The sequence below is a fragment of the Manis javanica genome, chromosome 8 (genome assembly GCF_040802235.1).
Source record: "Manis javanica isolate MJ-LG chromosome 8, MJ_LKY, whole genome shotgun sequence".
Lineage (NCBI taxonomy): Eukaryota > Metazoa > Chordata > Mammalia > Pholidota > Manidae > Manis > Manis javanica.
The window spans coordinates 90089838-90103129 of NC_133163.1; the positions used below are offsets into that span (position 1 = coordinate 90089838).

A 13292-nucleotide genomic window follows, 5' to 3' on the forward strand; every position below is an offset into this window, starting at 1 on the left:
ATTCTGGTGTTATCTGATCAGATCTTACTGGGCTACCTAATCTTCGGTTACATTACTACTGAATTGTTCCCTTATTCTTCCAGAAATGTTTTCATCCTACATCAAAAAGCCCTAATTGCAGAGTTAGCAATCAGATGAGCAATCTACTTCAAATTGTAATGCAAACACCACCCATTTCAACCAAGCTGAAACTATACCCTGATCCAGCTCTGCCCTGGTGCCCTCATGAGGTCACCCCCACAAAACCTCATCTTCTCTCAATAATCCTATTTTCTGAGCTACCATTCAATCAGCCTGCCTTCTGCCAGGCATGTGTTTTAGACATTCATTCTCTTTCCATTGACCACAAACACACTATCAAGCAGGGTGAGGAACACCAGCTATTCACCATTTGCTTTGTGATGCTAATTCCAATACCCTGAAAAAACTAGTTGTGCCCCTGGCCACATGATCTTACCTGTCCAAGGCAATGGCAGGGAAGCTGAGGATAGTCACAGAGCAGAAGACTTTGTGCAAAAATTTGACGACCTTGCAGAAGAGCATGGTGTAGATCCACCAGCAACAGCCAGGACTGGCGCTGAGGATGATGTCAAAGGGCACGCAGACTAGGCTGGCACAGATCCCAGAGCAGGCCAGGTTTTTAATGAACCTGTTGGTGACAGATTTGAACACGGTTGTGCGGCAAGTTGACCATAACACCATGAAGTTTCCTAGCCAAATGTGCAAATAAATAAAATTTTAAATAAAAAGAAAGACAAAAAGGGACAGAGAAAATAGAGGTTAAAAAAAGATTGAAAAACCACAGTTGAAAGTTGATTTCAAAGTATTTAAGGCCTTACACATTACATTGTCAATATATGTGATATTACTAAATCACTTATATACACATTAAAAAGTCTAGAAGAATTTTTAATGGTGAATTTTATTATTTAATTGTAGGCATATAATAATATGATGATGATGATAATTCAGTCTCATCTGAGTATAAACACTTTTCTAGGTATTACTTAATCTCAGGCAGTCTACTCTTACCATTTTGTGAATGACCTCCATATTGTCAAACTGCAATAGAAATGGGATTCAAGCCATGCATGCAATTAAAATTCTTCTAGTAGCCATCTTTTTAAAAAGTAAAAAGCAGGTAAAATGTTAACTTACTGTTCATTTTTAAAAACTGAAATGTAACTGACATATAACATTTTATTAATTTGAGCTGTACATGAAGTACATTTTAATTTACACTTACAGCACATTTCAGTTTGCACGAGTCATGTTTCAAGTACCCAGTAGTCACATGCAGCTGGCAGCTACTGATGGGCTATGCTGTTCTAGACCCTTCATGGCAATGACACTTTTGACTGTCTCTCTTTGATCATTCTCATCTTGTGGCTTCCACTGACTACAGTTTGTCCACCTACCCTCCCACCTCTCCAACCTCCTGGCAGCTCCTACTGTTCATTACCAGGCCCTTCTCTATTCTCTCCCTTCGGTTGCTCCCAAGGTTAGACTACCCATTCACATGGCCTTCCATCAAAATGCTGATGACACCCACATTCATGTCTCAAACCAGGCATCTCCTCTCCATTCCACACTCTGTTCCCTGGTTCCCCATCCCCTCTCAGTTGGCTATGCCTCCCCTCAATCCTCAAGAGCTTACATGATCTGGTGCCGCCTTCCTAATTTCACTCCTCTCTTCCCTTGGCTTGCTGGGGCATCAGCCACTCTGGCCTTTTTTTCTGTTCTTGAAACAGGATCAAGATTGATTCTATCTTGGTGATTTTGCACCAGTTTTTTACACTGCCTAGCATGCTCCTCGTATGTCTGATTCCTTTTAATCTAGGTCTTAATGTAATTGCTGCCTCCTCAAAGAGGCATTCGCTCACCAGTTTTTTATTTCAAACACTCTCCTTCCTCTGTGATAATAACCAGTTATGGCCATCATGGTTTTTACCACAATTATTAATTTGTTTACTTGTTTCCCCTCCATATCATAAGTCCAAACACTGGGTCAACCTTGTTCACTGTTATAACTCCACTGCCTTGTTCAATATCTGGCACAGAATAGGCATTTGATAAATATTTGTTAAATGAATAAATTAGTAAAATGAGACAAACAATAATCAAAAGTCCCTGCAGATAGATAACTCCAGCTGTAGTATGTACAGCATGTGAGATTAGTGTAAGCCAGTAGGTGCCAGACCTCAGTATGAATCAGAATTATTATCTGAGACATACTGAATTAAGCTAATAGGTGTGGAGGGTGGGGGGAATTGGGATTCCTACGGCCAGGATTCTCACTGAACGTAAACCACTTGATGAAGTAACTGGCTAGTTGCTAGGCTACTGCTTCCACACCCATACGCAATAAGCTATTATTGCGCTATATAGAGAGCTCAGCCAAGTGCTCTAGGCGGAGGCAGAGATGCTAGTACTCGACCTACCGCCAGGAGAACAAGTAAGGAAATAAACCCTTTCACCACAAGAACATTTTACTGTCATTTTCTTTGGACACAATGAATCCATAGTGAACTTGCCCGGGGCTGAAACCCATTGGCAAGACAGTGTGGAACTGGGAACCTGCATTTTATAACAAGAACCCCAGATACAGTTGACCCCCAGATGAAAGTTTCCGAAATAGCACTCCTTAACAGAGTCTATACGCCCTGCCACCAGATTCTTAAGGGACCAAATCTTCAGGTCTGCAGGACAGCCTATTTCACAGGTGGAGCTTTTACCGGTGAGAGAGCCAGGCCCCTCTGGTCCATCAGTACTGACCCGAGAACCCTGTTACCTCCTGTGCACATGCTCAGAGAATGCCCTCTAATGGGCCGACAGCTCAGCCTCACTCAGAAGGAGAGAGACAGTGCCAGGGAAGGGGACTGCAGGGTTCAGGGCTGCAGCCAGTCACCGAAAGGAGCTGCCTCTGTGCCTCACATGTTGACATGACTCACTGTCAAGAGCCTCTCTTCCAACACAATATCCCCGTGAGGCTGGTCTTCTGCTCAGCTTCTTACATGGCCTGCAGACCAGGATGAGCTACAGCTGCACACACAGCTTTTCCTACCAGAGGAGAAACACAAGAAAGGGTGACAACCTTTGACCTATTTTTTTATTATCAATGGTCCTTGACTCACTATATCTCTCCCAGCTGCTCACTGTCATTGGCCAAACAGAAAGGATAGAATGATTTTAATTAACTTAATCTACTTATTTCCATTTTTAAAAATGAGGTCATTCATGCAGTAGCCATAAAGTACATTGGGGCCGTATATTTTGTTTAACAAAGAAAAGAGAAAAAATTGAAATATTTTATTATTTAACTGAAAGCTGCCCAGGGAAGGAGAAAGCAAGATGGAACAAAAGAGAATGCAACCCAAGAGTCTTGCTCTCAGGGCTAGTCTTGGCTACTGTGTAGTACAGTTCATACCTTGGCCACCAGGGTTGAGAGCTCTAATTACTTGGAGGTCTAGAACATCAGGACACCATTTTGAGTTCAGGTTTGTTTTCTAAGTGAAGCATCTTATTTTTTCTTATGATTATCAAGATAACAAGTACTTAATTTTTTTAATTCAGACAATGCATAAAAGTATAATGAAGGTAAAAGTTATCCACCCAGTGATAACCAACTATAAGCTTTAAGTACTTATCCTTCCCAACTTCTTTCTACCGAAACAGATTTTTATTTATGCCAGTGGGAGTAACCTATGCACACAGCTTTTTAACTAGATCTTGTCACCATAAGTAAAAATAGATCTATATCATCATCTTAACAGCTACATAAAGGCAACAGTGCTTTTACAGTATAACTTAATTTATTTAATCTATTGCATATTGGTGAGTTTTTCAAAGCTGTTTCCAATTTATCTCTTATATACAATGCTGAGCTCAACATCCTTACATATATAAATCTTTGGGAACTGAACTGATTATTTACTAAGGCTGAATTCTTGGAAACAGAATTTCTGGGGCAAAAAAGGCTTACACATTTTTACCTACATATTGCTTAACAACCTTCTACAAAAAGCGTATGAGAGAGTAGGTTCCTGCATATGCTTCCTAGAAGTTCTGCAGTCTCACTAAAATCGTTGAAATTTTGCATGTTTTCCCAATCCTAAGATTTATGTTTTCCTTATTTCTAGAAAATTTTCATCCACTGCCTCTTTGAATTTTGTCCTACCCTCTTTCTCTTTATTATCTTCCTTTGGAATGCTTATTAGATTCACATTAGACCTCATTCTGCTGGTTATCTCTCTTAACTTCTCATTCATATTTTCCAGCAATTTGTCCTCTTTCTGACAACTGGGTGATATTTCTCAGGTCTACCTTCCATTTGATCAATTCTCAGTTCATCTGGAAATAATATAATCATATTTTTTTTAGTTTCTTGAGCTCTGAACTTTAAGAAATCTGAGGATCTCCTTTAAACTGCCTGTGGGGCAAATGGAAGTTCCTATGGAGAGGATCCTCACCTGACCCTAAACTAGGGGCCTGCTGCTAGGCTACTGCTTCCACACCCACAGGCAATAAGCTATTATTGACTGAGTCACTATATAGAGAGCTCTGCCCAGTACTCTGGGCAGAGGCAGAGATCAAGGAGGATTACAGATCTGCAGACTGTTGGATGCAGACATGATTCTAGTGCTTGACCTATTGCCAGGAGAACAAGCCGGGTAATAAACCTTTCACCCCAAGAACGTTCCATTGTCATTCCTCGGTCTCACTGAATCCATAGTGAACTTGCCCAGGGCTGAAACCCACTGCCAAGACACTGCCTTTTCTTGATTCCCACTGTACGGTTATTTCACTAAGGCTTCTATTCCTTCTTTAATCTGTAATCATGTTTTAAATGCTTATATTTTCTTCTAGACTATTCCATTGTGTCTAGTTCTAGAAGTGTTAATTTTGGCATTGGTTCTCCCTTAATGTGTCTACTGGTTCTCCCTTACGGTTTTCCTCAAATGGTTCTTAATGTTCAATTATGAGCTCCTGGTTTGTGGGGGTTGTTTTCCTGTAGTAAGCTTCCCTGGTTGTAGAAGTGTTCCAAGTGACTAGCCAAGCACACTTTGTTGCATTTTTATACACAAATAAAAGACAATGTGATTGAAGGACCATTCTGAGAAAAGTTAAGGGTGTAGGGAAATTTTTATCCTAGGGAGAGGCAGGATGTTTTAATGACTAACAGCACAGACTCTGAAACCTTACTTCTGAATTCAAGTCCCAGCTCCACCACTTAGAAGCTGTGTGATGGGTGAATTAACTTCTCTTTGCCTCAGTTTCATCATTTGTAAAGTGGTCATAATACCAATGCCTACATCCTAAGTGCATTGTGAGGATTAAATGAGTCAATACAAGTAATGTATGTACAGCATTTAGAACAGCTTCTTGTGCATAATATGTGCTATATTAAGTGTTCTTTGTTACTATTATCATTAGTTGCTCAAAGCTTCCAGAGGGCACTAAGGAAAGGTCTGACAGAGCGAGTGAGAGTCTGGGTCAGAGGAAAACAAATCTGGAGCTGCAGACAGAGAAGATAGAAGAGGACAGCTCACCAGAAGGACTTGGGAGTGATCGGGAGTGAGAAATGAGGCAGCACCGGCTAGGCTCTGGGTTCCAAGGGGAACTGGGTCTGCCACAGAAGTACCACACAGGTGTATGCCGTGGAGACCTCCTGGGTGGTGCTGCGCTGACAGTCACAGCAGACTGTCTCAGTGATCAGGATGGGTGCCTGGGACCGTGGCGTCTGGGAAGTTGAGGCAACTCATAGCTCTCTCCACAGGCCTGTGGGACATGCAACTTGTCTCCCACCTCCAGCTCTCATCTGGATTCGGTGGCTTCACTAAAGCCTTGTCTTCCTAACAAGGAGGGCAGGAGCCGCTCTGAGACCTGCTCCTTCCTGGAATTCCCAGCCTGGACTCAAATCACATACAAGGCTCAGGTCAAGGACGTCTCTTCTCCTAATAGAGCCCTGCTTTTAGAATCCAGCAAGCCTATTATAAAATATGCCAAATACCCTACAGAAATTTGCATCCATACACAAATGTGAAACATCTTAATAGAGCACCAGAGTGAATTAAAAACCACAAAGGGTTAAGGAAATCAAAAAAGGAATCAATGATCTTGGCATGGTTTCGTTAAGAAAAATGAAAAAAATCTCAAAGTAATGATGGCTGCCTGATAATGTTTTAAATTCAATTATCTAAACAGCTTGAAACCACCAAAAGATTATTCAGGGCACAGGCTTGAGTAAGAAATCCTTTACCAGCTGTGTAATCTTTGCCAAATTATTTAACTTTGCTAAGCCTCAGTTACCTCATTTTTGTAAATGAGGGTAGCAACAGTAATAATATGTAAAATAGTTATTACAAAGACCAAATCCATAAAAATGAGTTTAAGACAATGCTGGTAATCATTCAAGTATTAACTAACAATTATATCCTGAGAGCCTTTTAGAACTTCAAGGTGCTAAAGAACATGTATGGAATCTAAGAAATTTGAGAATGAATTTCATTTATACATCATCCAATAAAGAAAAATGTGAATTTTTGGAAGCAACGATTCATTATTAAGAATAAAAAAAAAACATATTCTTTTACACAGTTTTTTCACTCCTGTAAATTCATCCTAAAAAATCAGTTGAACAGAATAAAAGAGTTATGCAAAAAGATGCTAATTACAATGCTATTTATAGTAGCAAAGAGCTAAAAACCTAAGTATTCACTAAAAAGACAACAGATATGTAAACCTATGGTACAACTTGATGAAATATTATAGGCATTAAAATAAGGATTACTAAAAAACTACACATAGAAAGTCTTTAAGTATATCAGATGAAAATGAATAATAAGTATTTCTATGCACATACATATTGAAGCAAGAAAAAATATATGTAGGGAACTAGAAACAACTGAAAATTGTGTTTGGTTTTTAGCTGTTTTCTTTCTTCAATGTAATTATTGCTCCTCAACATTCCTCCAAAACAAAGTCAATGCCTCAGCCCAATCAAGAGATTATTTATATCATAATGAAGAAAAATGTTACTACTATCTGGCCAAGGATATACTATAAAATAATGATTATAACTAGTTCGTTAAACAAAAGTCTTAAAAACAGTAATCATTACTCACTGTCTTCCTAGTAGATAGCCACTAAGCACCCTTGTGTATGCAGGCTCAGAGAATGAGCAATTAAGATTTTAATCAAAATGGGGGGAAAAACTATTTCATCCTACCACCATCACTAGAAAGTAAAAGTGTCCCTGAATATCTGAGGGCCTTACTCCATTTTACTTAGGTATGATTCAGATGTAGTTTCATTATGACACAGATTTGTTATGAGTTGGTAAAAAAAAAATTTTTTTTAATTTAAAAAGCCAAAAAACAAGTGTGAAATTAATTATATCCATTTTTAAAGAAGTATTCAATAGTTCTCTACTGCCATTAAGAAAAAAATAAATCCAAACTTCTCAACATCATGAAATACCCTTTACAATATGGCCTCTGGCTGTCTTAACACTCACTACCTGAGGCTGCAACATCATGATGGAATGGAGTGAGCCTGGGAATCTAAGGGTCAAATCTATGTTTTTCTCTAAACCCTGAAATCTGTTGCCCAGGCAAAACCCTTACAGGAACTCCCTTTCCTAAGAAAGACAGTAGAGGGTAAGGGAGAGCATGCAGGAGGAAAGACAAGGGGGAATAAGAACTCAGCATGCAGAAGGTAAATGGTACCTGGAGGGCTCAAAACAGACCCTGTTAAGCCCTGAAGATCTGGGGGTAGCAAACACCAAAAGTTGAGTTTTAAAGTCCACTCTCCCAAAGGAAAGTTTAAATCATTCTAAAAGGATTCTATTTTATTCTGATTTCTTAAAAAAACAAACAAACCAACAAACAAACTTTCTCTTTCATCTATGTGGGTAAATATCCCATCTACCTAGAGAATCAGCACTGGCTAGGGGTTAAGTAGCTTTTTTGCACTGGTATCAAAAGAATCATGGCCATCAACAAGAATGTGAGGGAAAAACCAGCTTGTGGCCAGAGAGCTGTGTCTGGTAGTTTTCAATACGATTTGCTCTTCCTCCTATTCTAAAAATGTAATCCTCTTCCTCACTAATCAAGTGTCAATTTTCTGTAACTCAGCTATCTAATATCTGCCCAACTCTGTTTAAGCCGATCGCTATTAGCATGAGAAAATTATGTTCTTTTAGTTACAATTAATTTGATTCCGGAGTTTTTCCTGAAATGATACAGGAGGTTCAAATTAATCAGGAATCGAATTAGCAGAAAGAAGCTATGTAGTAAGTTTATTGAAATTCATGGTGAATTTTAGATAATTACTTTGAATGAAAAGCATCTTATGAAATATGTATCTCCTATCTAACCTTGGATGGTTTCTCCTTAGAATACTTGTTCCCAATAAATAACTTAGGTAAAATACTAACAAGATTCACTTTTGTTATACATAAGAACACATAAAGACCCTCCATGAATAACCTCTTCCATTAAGCAACTGTGAGGCCACACGCAGCATTTTAGGTGAGTCTACAACAAATATACACATGCTTTAGGTGTCCCACAAGGTAAGGTACACTGTATGGCACAACTAAGGGAAAAGATCCCAGTGACCATAGCCATCAGGGCTCTCTAGTGGAAGTCACAAATCCCATGGAATAAGGTCAGTCTTTCACATCTCTTAACATACAGCAAGATACACAGAGATGCATAAGGTAAGAAGACACAGTTCAAGTCTGAAGTTGTTTAACTCTTCTTCCTTCTTCAACTACTCAAATTTTTTCCATATACACCAACTAGAAAAATTTCATAGCTTCACAAAATACCTCACTCTCTGATCTCTCACATTATGTCTATTAACCTGCCTGAAAGGTATATTATTCCCTGAAAAGCTATGCCAAGAATCTCCATATTATTTGGCCCAGCTAATTGTGATGGTGGAAACCCTTTAGTAACCAAGAGGCTCTGCTCCCACCTCTACAGATGTATGGAGAAAGCATCCAGAGAAGAGGAGGAAACAAATTACCTAATGCCACTAAGCATGCTCCCCTTGGGTCTGCATCCAAATAAGCCATTCCAGGTGAAGTAGTTCACTGTCCTAAATATCTATGACATAGGCTATCTCACTAGGAAGTCCTTGCCTAATTAAGTTGCTCATATCATCTTTGAAGGCAGGGTTCATATCTTCTGGACCATTCATACTGCATTTAGCCTAGAGGAGTTATTTCTCCCCTAAAATATTATAAGATTATGAAGACTGAAAAGAACATTGTCTGAAAATTCTGGTGACCCTCATGTGCACTACTCACAGTTTTACATTAGGAGTTGCTTCATAAATACCTAAATAAATGAATAAATAAAGCTTCATGTTTGATATTGCTTTACCATAATTAACAGAAATTTTTTTTCTGTGTACTCAATTTTGTAGGTACATCTACTGATGGCAACTGCCCTTGATCAACAAGCTGAATGTTTACTACTTCCCCACTGCCAACACAGTGTCAGAGCAGCTCGGGGGAGATGCATTCAACAATGATACATCACGCCATACTATAATTAGTCTAGTGAACATACACAGAATACTCATGTACTCTCGTCTCCCACTCGCTCAGTTCCAGTAACTGTAATTATGCAGTCTGAAAGGGAAAATTATGCTGGAAATAATTCCAAAGAACACAAGGGTAAAATAATTAGAAGATTAGGAAAGGAAAGGGAGTCCAATCCTGCTTCAGTCCACAGGGACTCAGAATGGCTGATGTGAGATGGAGAAATAAGATTCTGTACACAGGAGTCACTTATTACTTATGATCTGGCACAATCTGACAGTGATATTAATTAAAAGTTGAAAATGCCATTCCTTTGTCTTTAGCTGAGTTTGGGAAGAGAGGCACGAGAAAGGGGAGAGGCTAGAGGGTGAGGAACAAAGAATAGCATACTTACTCTCCTAACAAGTTTTGGGTCACTCTCCCACTACTGGAGGGGTTAAATTTGCTCTGGAATAGACTTCCCATGCTTCCTTCCCCACTGTCTCCCATCTCTGCCAGGAAGGTTAGCAACAGGGGCGTGTTTATAGAGTGAGGAGCTGGCAGGAGGAGAGCCACAGCAGCAGATGGGACAAGAGCCGGAAGCAGCCAAATCCAGACATGGTCAAAGACAGACGGCCAAGGCAAGGAAGGCTCTGGAAGGAAGTGATGGGTCTTAAAGTCACAGAAACATTGAGAACAGAACACAAGAGGCATTGAAAAGATGAATTACTGCACACAGCCCACCAGGACCAACCAACAACATAAGAAAATGGAATAAATGCTCAGATAAAAATCTAGAAGCCAAGAGCTCTGTAGGAAGGAGGAAGTGGGGTAAAGTAAGAAAAATAGGAGACTGGCACACGGGTAGCAAAGAAGAAACTTGATAACTGAGACAACTGCAGTCTAGACCCTGAACTTGGATATGGTTCCTTGTGAGGCAAGAACTAAACTGGTAGGCTGTATTAAAGGGCCTTGCAGTGTGTCATGATTCTGAAAGTACTTAAAATGAGGTGCATATTGGTGAGCAGAAATAACACCTTCCAGAAATCAAATCCTTTCTCTCTGTTCCTCTTCTGTCTCCCTCAAATAGTAGCAGAGGATGGAGAGAGAGAGAAGAGAGCAAAATAATAGGGAGAAAATTGCAATTACACTTATCTCCCATGCCAAGCCCTATTTTGTATGTGCATTTTCCAATGACTATTTAAGGCAACCCAAGCCTTCTGTGCCTGCATCTTCATTAGTCATATTGCTGAAAACTGGACAGAGGTTTCTTTGCTTTATATCATGTCCTAGGAATCCAGGATTCATGATTACGGTGACCACAGTGACACAGATAAAAAAAGACGGAGAATTCTCCTAACATTTTAGCCTTTCATGAATAATCAGCTTCCAGTTCCTCCATTTTTTCCTCTAATATTGGTTGATTTGAATACTGAGTTATTTACCATGTAATTTTCCTTCTGGTTCAAAATAAAACCAGCATGAAATGCTATTAGCTTGTTTAAAGCACAAAGATCAATGAGTAGATATGACCTCTTATTTTCCCATTAAGAAACAAAAGGCAGAGGGAAGAAATTTCTGTCCTGTGAAATACCAATTTTTCACTTTCTGGGTTTGTAAATTACTGGGTTTCATAGTGCAATCAATGTCACTGACTCAATATGGATGAAATAAATAAATAAAATATGAAATTCGTTCACTTTCATTAAGCTCCAGTTTCCATTAGTCTTGCCCCTGATGTTATTCTTACCAAGGTTTAAGCATGCAAACACCATAGCTGAAGGTACAACACTGGCTAATAAATATGAACCAGCAAATGTTAATATTATACCAAGTAAGGGAATTAAAGTGAGCATATTTGCAATGATCAAGGCAATAGTGACATGCTGCAACATTTTAAATTGTCTTTTTTCTAATAAAAAAACTCTGAAATTAATAGGAATAAGAAGGTAATCAACACCACCAAATAAACTTTATATGCTCATATGGATGGAAGGAACCTGAAAGAATCATCTATACCATTCTTGTTTCCAGATAAGACTACATAAGTTTTGTACAGAGAAAAGAGTTCTTTGCTAATTGTTAAGACTTTTAGAAAGGCAGTATCCTAAGGCCCCCTCTTGGAGTAAGCAGCCTCCAAGATGGCCAATGGTCACTGCTTCCTGGTATTCATGTCCCTTTGTAGATGTATCCCCCAAGGAATAGGGTCAGTGTGGACATAGCAGAAGTGACAGTGAAACTTCCAAGGTTAGGTTGTAAAAAACACTGCCACTTCCATCTTAATCTCTTCTGAGGTGCTTGCTCTGGGGAAAGCCAAGTGACACACCTTAAAGAATCTCAAACACTCCTATGGAGAGATCCATGTGGTGAGGAACTGAAGCCTCCTGCCAATAGCCATGTGAGTGAGCCAACGTGGAAGGAGATCCGCCAGCCCCACTCAGGTCCTCAGGTGACTGCAACTCTAGCCAACATCCTGACTGCAACCTTATAAGACCCTGAGCCAAAAACATGCAGTGGAACATGCTGTAAAATTCCTGATCTCACAAAGACTGTGAAATAGTACATGTCTGTTGTGTGAAGCTGTTATGTATTCAGGTCTGCCACTTAAGACACATTGCATAGACTCTGTCTTCTTTCTCTCAGCTACAGAATGGAGATGACAAAATTTACTGACCAGGGTTGTTGTATTAAATGAGATAATGTATGAAAAGTGCCAAACACTGCCTCAACCATAGTGTTAAAATAACTATATATATGAGTATGATTATTTTTAACTCTTTAACTGATCATCATGTAATTAGTGAGATATTTCTAGAATTCACAAAAGGTGTCATAGTACTCACTGAACAACCAGAAAATAAGCTTTCTTCAGAATGTTAGACTTTACTTACCCTTCCTTTAAGAAATAAAATAAATAAATAAAAATCCTTTAAATTTTTCTCCTAGATGCAACCGTTAACTCCTGAGGGTAAATCTCCTGCTTATTCTCTCTTGACTTTCTCAGAAGTATAATGAAAATCAAAACCCAATCAACAGTCCTCAAAATAAGTCTACCAGCTTGCCTCTTTCTCTCAGCAGTATAATTAATGAAATCAGAAAATGCAGCTACTCAACTGGCAAAATGTGATTTGTCCTGATCTGCCCCGATAAGTGGATATTTGAAAGAACATAAAGCCATAGTCAGGGCACATCAGTCACTAATCCTGGAAACGGGAGCTATGGGACGGCAGAGATCATTCAGAGGCCTTGATTCAGCTCCTGGCTGGACATTGGGAATTGCCAATAACACCTGTGTCTACAGTACACTCTCCTGGTTCTCCTTCTTTGGCCACTTCTCAGTATCTTTTGCTGTCTTCTTCTCCCACGTCAGGACTCCGTCTCAGCCCTCCCCACCCCCACCCCAGACCATTTCAGACTGTTGACATTCTTTCTCCAATTTTAATTGTGCCACCCATGTTTCCCATGTTTACTGGTCCACCTTACCTCTTATCTAAATGTCTAGACGCAGACATCTAATGCCAACCAGATATCCATATGCCCACCCAACATCTCCACTTAGGACTCTCACAAGTATCTCAAACTTAACATGTCCAAAACCAACCTTTTTACCTTTCCCAAATCTCCCCCTCCTCCACTATGATCCATTGTAGAAAATGATCATTGTTAAAGCAATTAGAACATCATTTCCCCTCTTGAAAACTTCTATTGCTCTCACCCTGTTCATAAAGAAATCCAAAAGTCTATCCTGCCCCACCAACTA

General features: G+C 39.5%; 1 protein-coding gene across 5 annotated transcripts in view; it reads right to left on the bottom strand.

Annotated features, from left to right (window-relative positions):
• Nucleotides 1-13292, bottom strand: part of GPR176 (G protein-coupled receptor 176) — a 102148-nt gene that overhangs the window by 6698 nt on the left and 82158 nt on the right. For 3 of the 5 annotated variants that reach the window (XM_017667746.3, XM_017667744.3, XM_017667745.3), the window contains exon 2: nucleotides 458-710. In XM_017667746.3, the coding sequence (XP_017523235.3) occupies nucleotides 458-702 (245 nt within the window). In that variant the 5' untranslated portion in view covers nucleotides 703-710. The remainder of the gene's footprint in view (nucleotides 1-457; nucleotides 711-13292) is intronic. The other 2 variants (XM_017667747.3, XM_073211621.1) reach the window with 1 other exon arrangement.